The following is a 19,488-nucleotide window of genomic DNA, read 5'->3' as shown; positions in this document are numbered from 1 at the left end:
AAGTCATCGAGGACTAACGTAGAGAGTAAATAATATATAGGAAGGAACATAATAGATGAGTAATAAAATAACAAAAATGTCTTAAAGGCTACTGCACATAAAAGATTACTCATTATTGGAAACTATCAAAAGCATAATAATTCCAGTGTTTCTCCACCCGGATTCCCAAGAGCCTCTCAGTTCAGTAGGAGGGCCTTAGAGGTTCTGTAAGAAAAAATGAGTCAAAGACTCATTTTTTTGTTTCTGAGAAAAATAGAAAAAAAAGTTATGTAGCATCATCTCGCCAAATTACATAGCTGGTTATAACAAACCTAAATATCATTAGTTATTAAGTATTAGTTATTAGTTTTTTTTAAACTTTACTAAGTTTAAAAAAATATTAACAATTTTTAAACATTTCTTTAAACTATTTTTCTAAACATTACTAAGTATTAGTTATTTATCTTAGCCTTAGTTTTTATTTTTTCCTTTCACGAATTGGATCTGAAAAAAAATCAGTCTTTAAGCAAAATCCAGAGTTTAATAAATTAAAAATGTTTTGGTTCTTTTTCTTTTTGCTGATTAACGCTGCACCGTCAATGTCTCTAGTAGTATTTTTTTATTTCAATAATCCCACTTCAAAACGCTTAAGTTTCTTACCAGTTTTTTTCTTTTGACAATAATTTATAGTGAAGGTCAGAATTTTTTTTTCCTGGAAAACTGGTGGAAGACAGCTTTGAAAAGTTTATTTTTGGACCCATTGCTCGGATTTTCACTCATTTTAGTGCCTTCTAAACTATCTTCTCTAAGGATTGCGGGATATTCGATTCCAAGTTCTCATTTCTCCCAGTGAATAGTTATATGTGTTAAAACAAGTACATAAGAGAAAAAAGCAATTATGGAAAGTCTCTGTTTTTAAATAGCTACTAACTTAGGTGAAACCCCATAGAGAACTCTCTGCTTAATCTTCATTAAAAGCTTTTACTTTATAATTAACAACTATAACATGTCTGAAATTGCCAAGTTTCACTTGAATTATGTATTTTGGGCTATTTTTTATCCTCGTACTTGACTGAACGGGGATTTTGCGATAATTAATCGACCTTGTAATAATTCACTCCGTATAACGCCCACTCATGTTAAGATATGAAGGATATAAAAGAGAACACAACGAAAAAAAGATTAGTAGTTAAGCACAGAAGAGGCGTAGGACATGAGAAAAAAATAGAATTTAAAGAGAATAAAAATATGAGAGAGACATAAGTAGAAGAGTAAATTAATAGCATTGAGTAAAATTGAAAAGACAATATGAAATTTTGAAAATAAACATTACAGTAAATATTTCATAGAAATCTCATCATTTTTTTTTCAGCAAATTCATTAATTTCTACGTCTCCCTTACTGTTTTGATTTCAAGTTTCGCTGCTACCTTTTCCCTTGCTTTGTCGTCGTAATACATTACAATTGTAAATTTTTTTAATCTTACAGCACTTACGCCCGAGTTCTGGGGGTCGTGCAAACCCCGGAATTTTTGTTACTTGATCTTCAGTTTATTTTGAACAATGACTATCTGGAAAATTCGATCGGATGCATTTGCGGAAAAGAGGGTGTGGTAGGAGAGGAGCTAGTTGCCATTCGATCACTTCTGACTCTTAAAAAGAGAGCTAGAACTTCCAATGTCTAATCATTTGAGCCCCCTCAAAGTTTATACAACCATCTCTTTCATAAAAACCTCATATACCCCCTGGGCGTAACTTACAACCCTTTCCTCCGGGCTCAGTGGGGTTATGTTGACCCCGAAGTTTTGTTAGCTGATCTTCGGACTATTTAGATGATATGAAAGAAAAGAATTAGCAGAAGACGAAAGGAGAAGTACACGAGGCATGAGGACAAAAAGAGAAGGCTGAATAAGCAGAATGAACAAAAATCTAAACGAGAATAGAGATGTTGCAGAAGAAGAACAGAAATTGCTCGACAGATACTAATTCGGTTCGAAAAGACTGTGTGACCTTTAAAATTTCGAAAGTAAGCTTTTTAATTCCAAGATACAAATTTCATATTCAAGTTGAAACCGTGTTGTACTGTAAGAGAATTTTGAGAATGCACCAATTCATTACCACTGAAATTTTGCATTAAAAAAATGAAGTAAAATAAAATTAAAAATGAAGTTAAATAAAAAATAAAAACAATATCTGTTTTATTTAACACTATTACATTTGAGTATCCAATGGTATCAGATTGGGTATTTACTACCCCCCCCCCCTTTCCTTAGAAGACTTGAAATACAAACAAAAATTATACAATATCCTTATATTTCAGGTTAATATCAGGTCATATACTCCTTTTTCCACCGTTTACGTTTCCTCCTTTCAAATATTATTGTAACCTCCCGCCCACTCAAAGAACGTAGGTGCAACTATTTTTGAATTAGAAGAAATATATTAAGTATTCACTTCATAGAGTGTCTTCTGTCAATTCTGTTCCGTATTTCTATTGCCCTCTTTTCCATTAAAGAGCTAGGAGTGACGTAGTTCACGTTGATAGACCCATACATTTATTTGTGAGAATAAGTTTTCCCATCATGTCCACCTACTTTCCTCTTCTTAAACCGATGCCTTTAAGAATGTTGATTGAAAATGTGAAAGGAAACAGAAATAATGAAGAAAAAAAGAATTATATAGGATATGTTAAAATATTATAGGATACGTTTATAGGATATGTATTATAGAATATGTTAGGATATGTTGTATAGGATATGAGGAATAAAAGGATTGTATAGGATATTTTAAAATATTATAGGATATGTTAATAAGGTATGTATTATAGAATATATTAGGATATGTTGTATATAAGATATGAAGAAAAAAGGATTGTATAGGATATGTTAAAATATTATAAGATATGTTATGTTGTATAGGATATGAAGAAAAAAAGGATTGTATAGGATATGTTAAAATATTATAGGATATGTTTATAGGATATGAAGAAAAAAAGGATTGTATAGGATATGTTAAAATATTATAGGATACGTTATTTTGTATAGGATATGAAGAAAAAAAGGATTGTATAGGATATATTAAAATATTATATGATATGTTAGGATATATTGTATAAGATATGAACAACAAAAAAAGGATTGTATAGGATATGTTGTATAGGATATGAAGAAAAAAAGGATTGGCCACAAAATGGAATTTGATGGGTAATCCACTTAGTCTTTGAATAAAACTCTAGCCACGCAAGATTAAATACTATATAGCAGAATATAGTATAGCATTAGCATAGCATTGGGGACTGCAAAAAGGAGGCACAAAAGGAACACTAAATTTACTATGTTAATTTATATAGTATAGGATATGTTAATTTGTATAGTATAGGATTGTCTATGCGACACTTAGTCCTTAAACTTACAGCTCAATTCCAATTTTAGCAAAGAAGTTAGAAATAAAGAAAAAATGAACAAGAACAGGAAAATTAATAATTAACAATGAAGGGAAACAATGAAGGAAAAGTTAACAATTAACTCCAGCAATAAGCATTTTTTTTACACATCTTCCTTTGTGCAAGGGGATTATAAGATCTTCCCTCCGGGGGAAGGGAGGAAACATAGAAAGGGTATTTGTAGGCCCTTATTTTTTCAGTAAAAGAGTTCTTCATCAAGCAGTTCGTGGTAACAAACTGTAAGTAGTAAGTGAATCGACCCAATAGTAACTAAAGTCCTGAAAAAAACAGATTTTTAAAAACAATTAATATTCCAAAGAATGGTCTTTTTATGCTGATTTCAGAACCATCCAACCCATCTTACCCATCAAAACCACAAGGATGAGAAAATTTGCGGGATTTTCAAAAAAAGGGGGAAAACACATCCAAAAATCAAGCAATCTTGATGAACATTACACCATCAGATTCAGCATATCAGAGAACCTTATTGTAGATGTTTCAAGCTCATACATACACAGAATTTTTTTTCTTTTTTGAAAATTACAGATTATTACAGATATTACAGATATTGAAAAAAAAACACTTTACTCCTCACCCCCTAAGTTTTCGCGAATTCATGCAACTACTCTCACTATCCTTCCTAAAAACATGTGTGTTTTAGCTACATATACCAAGAAAAAAATCTGTCCCTCTCCCCAAACAAAAATTAAACAAAAACTCAAATAAGAAAACTAAAATCCCCAAAAATAGGAGTATCTCCATCCCAGCACAAAGGAAAAACTGGAGACCACCTAGCAACCTAACTTCCCTGTATGTTCATTTCTTTTTTTTAAGTATAACTTGTTTTTTGACTCTCACTTCTAGACACAGCTTTCAACACTCACATCGTCAAGAAATACAGAGCATTTCATGTTGCACAGAAAAAAGACAAACGTGAAGAACGAAAGCGTGGAGAACGTATGGTTGATTTCCTCGTTAAAGGAAATTACGTATTTTAATAGTGTTATAATGTATATATATTATATTTAATGCTTTAAGGTATTTAATGTATATATATATATATATATATATATATATATATATATATATATATATATATATATATATATATATATATATATATATATATATATATATATATATATATATATATATATATATATATATATATATATATATATATGTATATATATATATATATATATATATATATATATGTATATATATATATATATATATATATATATATATATATATATATATATATATATATATATATATATATATATATATATATATATATATATATATATATATATATATATATATATATATATATATATATATATATATATATATATATATATATATATATATATATATATATATATATATATATATATATATATATATATATATATATATATATATATATATATATATATATATATATATATATATATATATATATATATATATATATATATATATATATATATATATATATATATATATATATATTTATATATATATATATATTTATATATATTTATATATATATATATATATATATATATATATATATATATATATATATATATATATATATATATATATATATATATATATATATATATATATATATATATATATATATATATATATATATATATATATATATATATATTTATATTTATATATATATATATATATATATATATATATATATATATATATATATATATATATATTATATATATTATATATATATATATATTGTGTATTTTTTTCATTTTTCCATCTATCAGTATTTTTAATGTTAAGTGAAAAGGGTAGAAGTAAAAATAACAGTCTTTGTCATCGCCATTCATTATCTCTACCTCCAGATGATGACTTCATGATCTTCATTATCAGACGATGAAGATTTCTTCATATAAGCATCCATCTCCACACATAAGCAAAATTCTAAACTCCCCAAACTACTTTTCCTTTCTAGGATGACGCATTAACTGTCATCAACGCGCATAGTTTGAAGGATCTCCACTTTGTATTTCCTCTCCGCAGGTAGGAAAAAATGGAATTACTCAGCAACCTAGAGTTCACTATAAATTCTCTTGTCTTAGAATGAAATCAATTTTCTTTTCTGACATTATACACATTAATTCTCATTTTAAAGCCCCCTCTTTAACAAGTACTTCTTTTTCACATCTTTTAGGTCGTTGTTGTTTCGAAACTGGTGAAAAGCAATCTATTTGGATCTTCTTTTTCCTAACGAGTTCAGCTGCGTCTTTGACGAGATCTAACTCTCTATAGCAAAACATTCAACAAGATTTTTTTCTAAAGTTACTTTCAAAAAAAAAACGTCGGGGATGAGGGTGGGGTGTACCTTCTCATCAATTTTAAAATTACTATTTAAATGTGTTGTTAATCAATGCATTTTCTGTGGTCAACACAAACTCTTGCATAAGAACTGCAAGGAAAAATCATTTTAGAGAATATCTTTAATTAGCTTTTTAATTTTAATTAAATTTTTAATTAATTTTTTAATTAAAGGTTATTTTCCCATTAATTATGAAGGCGTACTACTTCTTTTCTCTAGGTCTTTAGTGTGGATACAATGGAAATACCAAAACAAAAGTTATTTTTGCAAAATTTGGGGTAGGACCAAGCACTATACCTTGCAGCCTCCACCCTAATACACACATTGATACCCCTAACAGAAAGCAGCCTCACATAAATAAGATGTTGAGAGGGCTAACAAATAGAGAGTCCCTTGCTAATCATACAAGTAGTGATACAGAATGTGTTTTTCAAAATCGAGATTGTGGATAATTTTCTTACTTCTTACTATTTGACTAAATGAAAATACCCTAAAAAGACATTTATCAATAGAAATACCAAAACAAAAGTTTTTTTCCAAGTTTGGCGAGGGGGATAAACTATTTATGGGGTCAAATATAACACTGGCATCCTCTCCCCACCCCCAAACACAAACACTGACTCCCGTTACAGGAAGCAGCCTCACATAAATAAGATGTTGAGAAGACTAACAAATAGAGAGTTCCTTGCTGATATTAGAAGTAGTGGTACAAAATCCCCCCCCACATCGACGCCCCTGACAGGAAGCAGCCTCACATGTTGAGAGGATTAACAAATGGAGAATTCCTAGCTGTTATTAGGTACATGGCCCTTCTCTGCTGGAGAAGCAATTCATCAGGACTTCTTGCCATCATTCAACTGTAGATATGTTCCTCACTACATTTACCCACAGCACCCATAGATTATCACATATAAACACACTATGAAATTCTCGCTTTCGCAGAAATAAAAGCACTATCCTTTATTTTAGAGCGTTTCACTTACCTTCAACCATCTGATATCTGGTTTAGGTATGCCTCTTACTTCACATTCTAAGCGTGCTGTTTTTGCAGTTGGATACACGCTCGATCTAGGCATTTGAACTAAACGGGGAGGCTCCATAACGACTACCCGCCACACCTGCAAAGATAACAGTTTTTACTAGATATTTTATTAAAAATTTAAAGTTTTTAAAATCATCTCAGGTTTATAGAGTATCACTTAGAGACAGAAAATCAGAGACAACTTTAACAGTTTTTTACAAGTTTGAAGAAGACTAGTGATATAAACCTTTTGTTTTGTTTTTTTTTATGTAGTATTTTTAAGTAAGGTCCGTTTAAGCATAGGTATACAACCAAGGGCTATTTCAAAAAAGTAAGTTTTTTTCAGAAACTACATACTTTCCTCTATGTTTCGACTTAGTTGCCAAGTTTGTTCTAACACTTATCATACCTCTCATCCAATCATCCAAGGAGCCATAGCTCCTTAGCCTAAAAGCCAAAAAAGTACACACACACACACACACAAAAAAAAACAACAAAAAAACACAGAACTGTGTACATTGCATAACAATGACATTTTGTTGACTTGGAAAGTTGTTGGACAAGGTGAGTAAATTGTTCGTTATTTCATTACAGTCTGAAAATGAGATGCAGCAAATTGTAAGCAAGCTTCGGAACCACATTTATTATCTTTTTCATCGCTTGTTTATTTAGTATATTTTATAGATACAACCTGTCATGCCTCATAGCTGCGGCAGGGGGGAATGTATAAGATTAAAAATATCTTTCGGTGCCCTAGTTTGGGCAATATTTCTATCCCTGGAATTCCGATTAGGAAAAGCGTGGTCTATTTCCGCTGCTTTATTCCTGTGATGGATTGTCGTAAGCCATTCAGATTATTTTGATACATGTTATTTACATATTATTCGGCTGCACGCTATTATCACACATCGTTCCGCAAGTCAAACTTAGAAACTGGAAAAAGAACACAAATTTTCAGAGTCTGAACGTTTTTCACAAGTAAAGTCTCTGATTTTTTGTGGATGTACACTGTGGCTTTTGTTATTACAAAATAAAGAAGATATATAGTCTTTGACTTCCTTCTTAGACCAGCAGAGTAAGCTTCAAGAAACCAAAGCTCTCATCCAATTTTAAAACATCCTCTTCATAACGACTTGCCGTTTGTTCTGATAACCAAGAGCTCATTGTCGTTTCGCGTCATCATAATTGTAGCGATTACCACTGAGATGTTGTTTGAGGTGGAGGAACAGATGGTAATCGCTCGGCTTAAGATCAGCACCGTAGAGTGGGTCATCTAAAACTTCCAAGCCAAAACTTCCCATCAAAATACGGGTCTAACATGCAGTGTGAGATTTTGCATTGTCATGGAAAAGGACAATTCCCTTTGTCAACATGCCGCGTCTTTTGTTTTGAATCGCCCTGCAAAACTTTCTCAGGGTTTGGAAACACGCTTCTGCATTGATTCCTCGTTTAATGAAGTCGACCAACAAAACACCATGCCTATCCCAAAACAAAAAAGCCTTCACCTTTATAGGGGAGTGTGTGTAACTCCATTCCATGCTCTGTTGCTGTTGGTCTTTACCTTTATAGGGAAGTGTGTTTATCTCCATTCCATGCTCTGTTGGTTCGATTCGAACTGATACATCAAACCCACGTATCGTCTCTGGTTAAGATCTGACTAAAGAAGCCGTCGACCGTCCTCACGACAACGAGTAGGAGTTTTGGCACTTCGTCGCACTCTTGAAGCACTTCATCGCACACTCAAATCTTATTTTGTGTGGTCCTCTGTTAGGAGTTTTGGGACGCAACAGGAGCACAGATTCCTAAACTATAGGTGTTCAGAAACATTTTTGTAAACTACATATATATATATATATATATACAATAGAGAATCATCATTTGTAATAATTGCAAATTTTCGTTTTTTGGCTTTCCTACTTACATTATATAAACTGGTTGCGTTCAAAAAATTCTATTTTGCAAGGTTTTTGAATCCCTTCAAATATATACAAATATTTTTGTAATTACCAGTGTTTTGCTCTTTACGCAATTAAAAAAAAATTTAAAAGTATTTGATTGTTGAAGCTAGTCCGATTTCTGACAGCGATATGCACTAAGCTTGAAACTTTGGTTTTCTTTTTTAAGGTTTTTTAAGAGTTGTAATCCCTGTCAAAATATCGAATCATCATTAGCAATAATTACAAATTTTTGTTGTTTTTTTTTGTTTTTTTTTTGTTTTTTGGCCTTCCTACTTACATTGTATAACTGGTTGCGTTCAATAAATTTTCTTTTTGAAGGTATTTGAATTGTTGTAATCCCTTGTTAAAATATATACAAATATTTTTGCAATTACCAGCTTTTTGCTCTTTACGCAATTTAATGTCTTTTCTCACAGATGTCTTTTCAAAAATATTTGATTATTGAAGCTAGTCCGATTTCTAACGATATGTACTAAGCTTCAAACTTTGGTTTTTTTTAAGGTTTTTGAACTGCTGTAATTCCTTGTCAAAATATCGAATCATCATCTGTAATAATGGTTTGGTCCTTCCTACTGACACTATATAACTGGTTGCGTTTAATCCTGTAAGCTTAATCACATTGCGAGTGCATTTTATCAAAAAAAAAAAAAAACTAATTTTAAAATTTTCAGGTATTTTTCTAGTTTGAATTAAAACATTAAAATTATTACTCAGGCACCTTATATTTTTTACAGTTTACATAATAATTTTAGCGATTCTGAAAATGTTTTCAACTTTTTTTCATGTCTTAAAAAGACATTGCTTATACTTAGAAGAAAAGAATTTAGAAAATCATGTTTTTTTAATAGTTTAGTTTTTAGTATTTTTATTCTTCTAAGCTTCAAACTTTTGGTTTTATTTTTCATGGTTTTTGAATTATTGTAATCACTTGTTAAAATATATGCAGTTACCAGTTTTTTGCTGCTTACGCAATTTAATGTCTTTTCATACTCAGTCTGCTCAAAAATATTAGACTACTACCGCAGGTCTGATTTCTAACAACCATTTCTACTAACCTTCAAACTTTTTGTTTTCTTTTTTTTTGAACTGTTGTAATCCCTTGTCAAAATATATGCAAATATTTTTGCAATTACCAGATTTTTGCTCTTTAAGTAATTTAACATAAACTTCACAGATGAAAATCTTCCATTTTTCCACAAAAGTGAGACAAGTGTGACAACGTCATTGTATTACTGATGTATATAAAAATGACATCGCTCACATAATTTTTTTTTTTTTTTTTTTTTTTTTATTAAGGCTCTTAACGAATTTTCTTAAGACTTCTGGCCTATCTAGATCGTTTTTTAGGCCAGAATATCCCAGGATGCCAATTTTCCCGAAAAAATAGGGAGCCGTTTTCGAGGACAAATAAATATATATTAGGAATAAATATATATTAGGCCCGGACCAATATATGGCTGATCGATATTACCGGATCGATATGGGTTTAGTGTCATTATTGGATATCGAGAAAAAATATCGTATATCGGTCGATTTTTTTTTTTCATTTTATACGAACTTATTCAGAAAATGGCGCCAGATTTTTTAGGTAATTTTTGCTTGTCCTGTCCTGGGGAGCGGAGTCACCAGCTAACTCTGACCGTGGTGGAGAGAGCAGCAGAGGTGAGTCAAATGAAGTCAAGGTATAATTGTTGTGAATACTTGTCAATACACACCTGAGGCAGCAATGTTCAAAATGTATGGTGAGTCAAGAGCGTACAACCAGAGAAGTTGCCCCCTGGATCTCAGATACAAGCACCGACCCCTAATTCAAGAGTAACTCAATAACGCTAAAAAGTGGCTATAAGAAGGAGCACAGAGTCAGACATTGGAAGAACGGGGTCGCAACTTCAACAAGTGATAAAGAAGAGTCAGCAGATAGCAATTGATCAGTAACTGGAAAGGTGCATGAATGAGGCTGTCATTGACAGGAAAAAAAGCTGTCCGTTAGAGCGGTGGCGAAATAACAGCAGTCGTTTCAAGCAACTGGAACAACTTGCTTGGAAGCATCTCTGCTGTCCACCTTCTGCAACAGAAGAGGAGGAAAACCCAAAACGAAGGAGAGTAGACACAGCAATTTTGATTGGCTGCCTCTTTGATAACATGGTCACAATATCAACAAGTGATAAAGAAGAGTCAGCAGATAGCAATTGATCAGCAGCTGGAAAGTTGCATGAATGACGCTGTCATTGATAGGAAAAAAAGCTGTCCGTTAGAGCGGTGGCGAAATAACAGCAGTCGTTTCAAGCTACTGGAACAACTTGCTTGGAAGCATCTCTGCTGTCCACCTTCTGCAACAGAAGAGGAGGAAAACCCAAAACGAAGGAGAGTAGGCACAGCAATTTTGATTGGCTGCCTCTTTGATAACATGGTCACAATTTCAACAAGTGATAAAGAAGAGTCAGCAGATAGCAATTGATCAGCAGCTGGAAAGTTGCATGAATGACGCTGTCATTGATAGGAAAAAAAGCTGTCCGTTAGAGCGGTGGCGAAATAACAGCAGTCGTTTCAAGTAACTGGAACAACTTGCTTGGAAGCATCTCTGCTGTCCACCTTCTGCAACAGAAGAGGAGGAAAACCAAAACGCAGGAAAGTAGGCACAGCAATTTTGATTGGCTGCCTCTTTGATAACATGGTCACAATTTCAACAAGTGATAAAGAAGAGTCAGCAGATAGCAATTGATCAGCAGCTGGAAAGTTGCATGTTTGACGCTGTCATTGATAGGAAAAAAAGCTGTCCGTTAGAGCGGTGGCGAAATAACAGCAGTCGTTTCAAGCAGCTGGAACAACTTGCGTGGAAGCATCTCTGCTGTCCACCTTCTGCAACAGAAGAGGAGGAAAACCCAAAACGAAGGAGAGTAGGCACAGCAATTTTGATTGGCTGCCTCTTTGATAACATGGTCACAATTTCAACAAGTGATAAAGAAGAGTCAGCAGATAGCAATTGATCAGCAGCTGGAAAGTTGCATGAATGACGCTGTCATTGATAGGAAAAAAAGCTGTCCGTTAGAGCGGTGGCGAAATAACAGCAGTCGTTTCAAGCAGCTGGAACAACTTGCTTGGAAGCATCTCTGCTGTCCACCTTCTGCAACAGAAGAGGAGGAAAACCCAAAACGAAGGAGAGTAGGCACAGCAATTTTGATTGGCTGCCTCTTTGATAACATGGTCACAATTTCAACAAGTGATAAAGAAGAGTCAGCAGATAGCAATTGATCAGCAGCTGGAAAGTTGCATGAATGACGCTGTCATTGATAGGAAAAAAAAGCTGTCCGTTAGAGCGGTGGCGAAATAACAGCAGTCGTTTCAAGCAACTGGAACAACTTACTTGGAAGCATCTCTGCTGTCCACCCTCAGCTGTCCCAGGCGAAAGTTTTCAACACAGTTGGGAACATTTATTATGACAAACGAAGGTCTCTGAAAGAACAAAATGTTGAAAAGTTGTGATTTCTGCTTTGCAACTTGCCCCAGTTGGACGGGATTTATTAAGCACTGTCCAGACTAAACTCTATTTGGTTTTAATTGACTGCTAGTTTGATAACATGGTAATAGCTTAAACAAGTGAGAAAAAAGAGTCAGCAGATACCAATTGAACAGCAACAGGAAAGGTGCGTGAGTGAGGCTGTCATTGACAGGAAAAAAATCTGTCCGTTAGAGTGGCGGCGAAATAACAGCAGTCGTTTCAAGAGACTGGAACAACTAGCTCGGAAGTATGTCTGCTGTCCAACCTCTACTGTCCCAAGCGAAAGAGTTTTCAACACAGTTGGGAGCATTTATGATGACAAATGAAGGTCTCTGAAAGAATAAAATGTTGAAAAGTTGTGATTTCTGCATTACAATTTGCCACAGTTGGACTGGATTTAATAAGCAACTGTAGAGACTAAACATTATTTGGTTTAATTGTTTTTCTAAATCTTTTCTAAAATGTTTTTTGTGCTATTTTGAATCCACAGTGAATTATTGAGGCTGTTCTTTGGTGTGCAATAGACCAGGAAGAAGCATGTGAGCATGGATATGGGCAGAGAATGCTGGGTTTAACTTTATGTAGGGTTTTTTTCGGGGGGGGGGACTTATATCGGTATCGTACCGGTACAGTATCGATATGTCGGTATCGGAACCTTATAGTAGAAATAAAAAATTTCTTCTTATTTTAAGAGTAACAAGTTAATGATGGAATTATTCTCAGAATTTTGAATATTTTCTAGATGCCGATCACGCTTCCACAAAAATCCCGATACTCCTAATTCTAATTAATTATCGCATATCTAGTTAAATGTTACATGAAAATGAATTAGAACAAATGAAAAGACACACCCGATTGTTTAACAGGCAAGACATTCCGCAAATTAAAAACAACTTTAACAGTTTAAAAGAGCAATCCTTTCAGCAAATTAAAAAGTTCGAAAGTCACCAAGTCGGAAAATTTTTGACAGAACTAAATTAAGTCCATGGTACCAAATGGGAATACTTGTCATAAAAGTGGCAAAACATAAATGAAAAATATCAAAGCTTTGCCAAAAAAGAATAAAAGTTGATTAAAGTGACAGACTTAAATTTCGACAATAAATCAAAAAAGTTATTTGTACATTTTTCTGAAAAAAGAAACCAAAAAAGACAATATTAACAATATTAAGCTAGCCATATTCCAGTTCAAATTCCCCCCTATTTTCATACTATTCCCCTATTTTCCTTACAATCATCACTGGCTATATTCATAAATAATTAAGGGGACAAACGACAAACCAAAAATAAATTGATCAAACTCAGACTATATTGAAAACATATCAATCCTTCTTTAAAGAAAAATTAATTATTTTTCTTTTATAATTAATGTAAATAAATATTTAGTCTAGTGTAATGTTTAATTATACATTATTTATTCCTAGTGAGAGTGACAAAATAGTTGGACTTATCAAAACTAGTCCATTAGCAGCACTGAAACCGTCTAGGACAATTTGAAACAGAGTAAAATTGATAAAAGGAAAAGAAAGTGATAAAATGAAATTGATAAAAGGAAAAGAAAAAAGGGATTTGAAAACAAAGAAGAGGATGAAGAGAAAGTGACTGTATTCTTAAATACGTATTTCCTAGATTTTAACGCATTATTTATTTTTTCATTACAAACTTTTATCGGGATTTGAATTATTTATACTTCATTATATTACTTAAATTATTTATACATATATTTTGCATTATTTATACACAAGCCAATAGAAAAGTCCATATATTATCTTTGACCTTCTCTTGGAGTTCTTTTTTCTGATTTTAGACAAAAAAAAAGTTTCCTTTTCAACTGAAAGTAAGAAGCAACATTAAAATTCAAAACGAACAGAAATTATTACGTACATCACGGGGTTCCCCCCTGCTCAATACCTTGCTCTTCACCATAAAGCTTGACTTTTTCATACACATAGTAAAGAATGACAAGGGCCGTTAACCAATACTATACGTAAACAATGGTGGGCTGCAAGTTGGAACTGTGGGGGGGGGTCAAGTCATCTTCAAAGGCAAAGTTAGTAGATCTTTAGAACATGCTGAATAAAATGGTCATCTCGAATTTTGATCGGGCGACTTTGGAGAAAAAAAAGGTGTGGGAGGGGGTCTAGCGGCCCTTCGATGTTTTTGGTCGCTTAAAAAGGGTACTAGAGCTTTTGATTTCCGACCAAATAATATCTCTCCCGATCCTCTAGGATCACTGGCTCTATACGATCACCCCTGGAGAAAGAAAGAAAGAACAAACAAAAAACAGGCATCCATGATCTTTCTTCTGCCAAAAAAATAGAAAATTTCACATTTTTGCATGTAGGAGCTTAAAATATTTATAGGAGCTTTAAATTTGTTCAGGCTCGTAGCTATTGATGGGTAATGTTTAAACTTGTTGAATCCTATATATTTTAAATACGCATCAAAATTCGATTATTTTAATGCATCTGTCACCATGAATGTCCACAAATTGGTGAATGTCGACATTCACTGGTGAATGTCCGAAATACCTTTTTTTTTCTCCTTGGATTTAGTCAGCGTTACCAGTCAATTTTTTCAATTTAATGCAAGGGTTTATGATGACAGATTAGGTTAGATTAGATTAGGTTTGATTAGGCGATGTTAGGTTGGTTTAGGTTAGCTAAGTTAGGTTTTTAGCCCATTTCTGATATTTAGAACCAAGTTTAACCTAACCTAATCCATCTTAACCTAGCCTAAACTAACATAATTTAACCAAACTTTTACCATCATAGCTTCCATAAAATGAAAAAAGTTGACTCACAAAGCTAATTGAATCCAAGCAGAGGAAAAGGAATTTCGAACATTCACCAGTGAATGTCGACATTCACCAGATTTCGGACATTCACGGTAACATATATATTGTTTCTAAGACTCAGTTTCTTAGAGTTTTGGTTACTATTGATCCGCATCGCTACTTACTTAAAGTTCCTTACCACGAATTGTTCGAAAAGACGCGTGCACGACATGACCAATATTTAACTTTATTTTCAACAATAGAATATGAAAAAAATCAAAAATAAGATGTACTGTAGTAAGCCTAAGGACTTACCAAAAAATTCAGTACGTTATTATGCTTCGGAGGTTTTTAGCGATTCTCGAAGAAGCAAGAATTGTTGGTGAATCAAGAGAACGGTTTCCACTGCCACACAAAAATCTTTGTCACTAAAATTGTTTTATAATCTTGTATATAATCCTTATTTCGTTATAATCTCTGTTTACAGTCGGCTATCTTTACCCTTCGCAATTTAAGTCTACTAATAACCCAAATGATTAGAAAATCTTGTAGCATATATACATACTAAACATTAACTGCAGTTTTATATTTAGGTGATTATTTTTGGTCAAATTCGTTTTTTCCATTGGTGGCAACTCTGCCCCTTTCGCCTAAACCTGTCAGATCATCTCTTGATCACCTCCCTAAAGAACACAAGGTTTCTAATTATTTTACAATCTCAACCCATCTTTATCTATACCACTCGATTAACTTATCATTACTCCATACTGAGGACATGTTTAAATTCGAAACAGTTTTAAACATTTTTAACACTTTTACACCAATTTAAACACCTTTTACTTTATCTTATTGCCACTATAATTCTACTATACATTTCTTTTTTATATTAATTTTATATTAATCTATTTTTATTAAATTATTTCCACTATTTCATTATATTATAATGAGTAGGATCGAACTACTGCGCTCTCAAACCTTGGTTAAAAAGTTCTGTCCATCAGTAGCATTACAAGCATATTCTCCGGTATTATTTATTGAAACGTTGGCAAGAATGAGGATATCTTCGTCTGCTTTTCCAAGAAAAGGGCGCACAGTTGAATTCCTATCAGTTAGAAATGGCTGACCTGGAGAACAAAAAAAAACATTAAATGAAAGCAAGAAAACTAGAACGTTATTTATAAACAATCTAGCTTACGGGAAAAGTCAAAAACGTACATTGATTGGTGCGTTCGAAAATTCTAAGATAACTTATCCGACAAGTATGATTGCTTATCCTTAGCGTTTCACGAGACGTAAATGACGTTAGAACTTAGTAGGACTACTATTTGAAACGGTGCGGACAAGTTGCCGGATAAGTTACAACTGCTAACCTTGGAAATGCAGGATAACTGAGGATAAGTGACGTCATATATAAACAAAAATTAGTATTTTCAAAAATTGAAAAAGATATGAAAGTATATGCAGAGAACAAACGGAGTCCTGTAGTGGCGCAGTGGATTTGTCCTTAGCTTGGTAATACGGGACCCAGAGATCGAATCAAGCTGCAGGAATGCAATTCTTAAATAATAAACAGAGAACCAACGGAGACAGCAACTGTGAAATGTGGCACACCTTTAGGGGTTAGTAAATATCTGTGTTTATAGTGGAGTGAACCTGATTATTGTTGTTATTCGCCTAGTTAATACAGCGTTTGAGTTGACAAGTTGGCGAATGTATTCGTTGTTATCTTTTACGGATTAAACTCAAAGAACTTAATATTAAACGGATAGGTCGGAAAAGGGGTGCTCGATTGCACTAAAAGAGTTTTTGCATTCTTATCCATCGGAAGACATATCCAATATGGAAAACGAAAACAATTTATAAGAAATAGTAAGCGAAAATGAGAAAATAATAATATAATGAGAATATAATGACAAGTTCTCAGATGATAAAAAAAACATTGTATATTTTATTGTTTCATTAAAGGATACCTAAAGGACCGAAGAATGCCTAAAGGGCCAAAAATCTGTTATAAAAAAGAGCTAAGAGCTCATATGGCACTTGTGACGAGGCCGGACGAGCCAAGATCTCATATGGTATGAGCTCTAGCAAAATTCTAAGAATCAATAGATTGATTTAAAAGGTAATTCGGAGGCTTAATGCCGGTCGGGATTTAAAATAAGAGCTCTGAGTCACGAGGTCCTTCTAAATATCAAAATTCGTTAAGATCCGATCACCCACTCGTCAGTCATAAATATCTCATTTTTTCTATTTTTTCCTCTCCCTTCAGCCCCCCAGATGGTCTAATCGGGGAAAAGGACTTTACCAAGGCAATTTGTCCAGCTCCCGGACACGCCTACCAATTTCCATCGTCCTAGCACGTCCAGAAGCACCAAATTCGCCAAAGCCCTGAACCCCACCCCCTAACTCCCCCGAAGAGAATGGATCCAGTGCGGTTACATCAATCACGTATCTACGTCATTTGCTTATTCTACCCACCAAGTTTCATCCCGATTTCTCTACTATAAGCGTTTTCCAAGAATTCCGGTTTCCCCCTCCGACTCCCCCAATGTCAACAGATCTGGTCGGGATTTGAAATGAGAGCTCTGTGACATGAATTCCTTCTAAATATCAAATCTTATTAAGATCCGGTTACCCGTTCTTAAGTTAAAAATTCCTCAATTTTTTTTTATTTTTCCAAATCAACACCCCCAGCTCCTCCAAAGTGAACAGATCCGTTCCAATTATGTCAATCACGTATCTATAACTTGTGCTTATTCTTCCCGTTAAGTTTCATCCCGACCTCTCCACTCTAAGCGTTTTCCAAGATTTCTGTTTCCCCCCTCCAACCCTCTATGTCCCCAGATCCGATTCAATTTGAAAATGGAGCATCTGAGACATAATATCCTTCTATATATCAAGTTTCATTAAGATCCGATCACCATCGTAAAATAAAGATACCTCAATTTTCACGTTTTCCAAGTATTCCTGTTTCCCCCTCCAACTCCCCCCAATGTTACTGGATCTGGTCGGGATTTAAAATAAGAGCTCTAAAGCACAAGATCCTTCTACATATCAAATTCCATTAAGATCTGATCACCCGTTCGTAAGTTACAAATACCTCATTTTTTCTAATTTTTTCGAATTACTCCCTCCCTCCCCCAACTCCACCAAAGAGGGCGGACCCAGTCCGGTTATGTCAGTCACGTATGTTGGACATGTTTCTATTCTTCCCACCACGTTTCATCCTAATCTCTCCGCTTTAAGTGTTTTCCAAGATTTCCGCCCCCCCCAATGACGCTGGATCTGGTCGGGATTTAAAATGAGAGATCTGAGTTACGAGGTCCTTCTAAATATAAAATTTCATTAAGATACGATCACACCTTCGTAAGTTAAAAAATACCTCATTTTTTCTAACATTTAGAATTAATTCTCCCCCAAATAGAGCGGATCCGTTCTGGTTATGTCAATTACACATCTAGGACTTCTGCTTATTTTTCCCACCAAGTTTCATCCCGATCCCTCCATTCTAAGCGTTTTCCAAGACTTTAGGCCCCCCTAACTCCCCCATATGTCACCGGATCCAGAGCGGACCCGTTCCGGTTATGTCAGTCACGCATTTTGGACTTGTTTTTTATTCTTCCCACCAAGTTTCATCCTGAACTCTCCGCTTTAAGTGTTTTCCAAGTTTTCCAGTCCCCTCCCCAATGACTCTGGATCCGGTCGGGATTTTAAGTAAGAGATCTGTGTTACGAGGTCCTTCTATATATGGAATTTCACTAAGATCCGATCACTCCTACGTAAGTTAAAAATACCTCATTTTTTTCTAATTTTTCAGAATTAATCCCCCCCAACTCCCCCAAATAGAGCGAATCCGTTCCGGTTATATCAATCACGTATCTAGGACTTCTGCTTATTTTTCCCACCGAGTCTCATTCCGATCCCTCCACTCTAAGCGTGTTCCAAGATTTTAGGTTCCCTCCTCCAACTCCCCTCATTGTTACCGGATCTGGTCCGGATTCCAAACATCAAATTTCATTAAGATCCCATCACCCGTTTGTAAGTTAAAAATAATTCATTTTTTCTATTTTTTCCGAATTAACAGGCCCCCCACTCCCCTACCCCCAGATGGTGAAATCGGGAAAACAACAATTTCTAATTTAATCTGGTCCGGTCCCTGATACGCCTGCCAAATCTCATCGTCCTAGCTTACCTGGAAGTGCCTAAAGTAGCAAAACCGGGACCAACAGACCGACAGAATTTGCGATCGCTATATGTCACTTGGTTAATACCAAGTGCCATAAAAAGGGATAAAAATTCAATATCAACTAACTTAATTTTATCAGAATCTTAATACAAAATCGTTTGGATGCCACAGGTCATAAGAAATTACTTCCAAATATTGAGTAGTATAAGCCCCTGAAGATATTTATATAGCTCTAGTTAATCCTGACGT

The 19,488-nt window shown here is 33.9% G+C and overlaps 1 protein-coding gene across 2 annotated transcripts in view; it reads right to left on the bottom strand.

Moving 5' to 3' along the window:
• The window catches only part of LOC136040887 (protogenin B-like), a 148,009-nt gene that overhangs the window by 62,255 nt on the left and 66,266 nt on the right, over positions 1-19,488 (bottom strand). For both annotated transcript variants that reach the window (XM_065725295.1, XM_065725297.1), the window contains exons 7-8: positions 16,029-16,177; positions 6,784-6,918 (exon numbers count right to left, since the gene is read on the bottom strand). In XM_065725295.1, the coding sequence (XP_065581367.1) occupies positions 6,784-6,918; positions 16,029-16,177 (284 nt within the window). The remainder of the gene's footprint in view (positions 1-6,783; positions 6,919-16,028; positions 16,178-19,488) is intronic.

Source organism: Artemia franciscana, chromosome 21 (assembly GCF_032884065.1).
Source record: "Artemia franciscana chromosome 21, ASM3288406v1, whole genome shotgun sequence".
In the NCBI taxonomy this organism is placed as follows: Eukaryota; Metazoa; Arthropoda; class Branchiopoda; order Anostraca; family Artemiidae; genus Artemia; species Artemia franciscana.
Note: the sequence above shows the minus strand (reverse complement) of the source record. Positions and strands in the feature narration are given on the sequence as shown.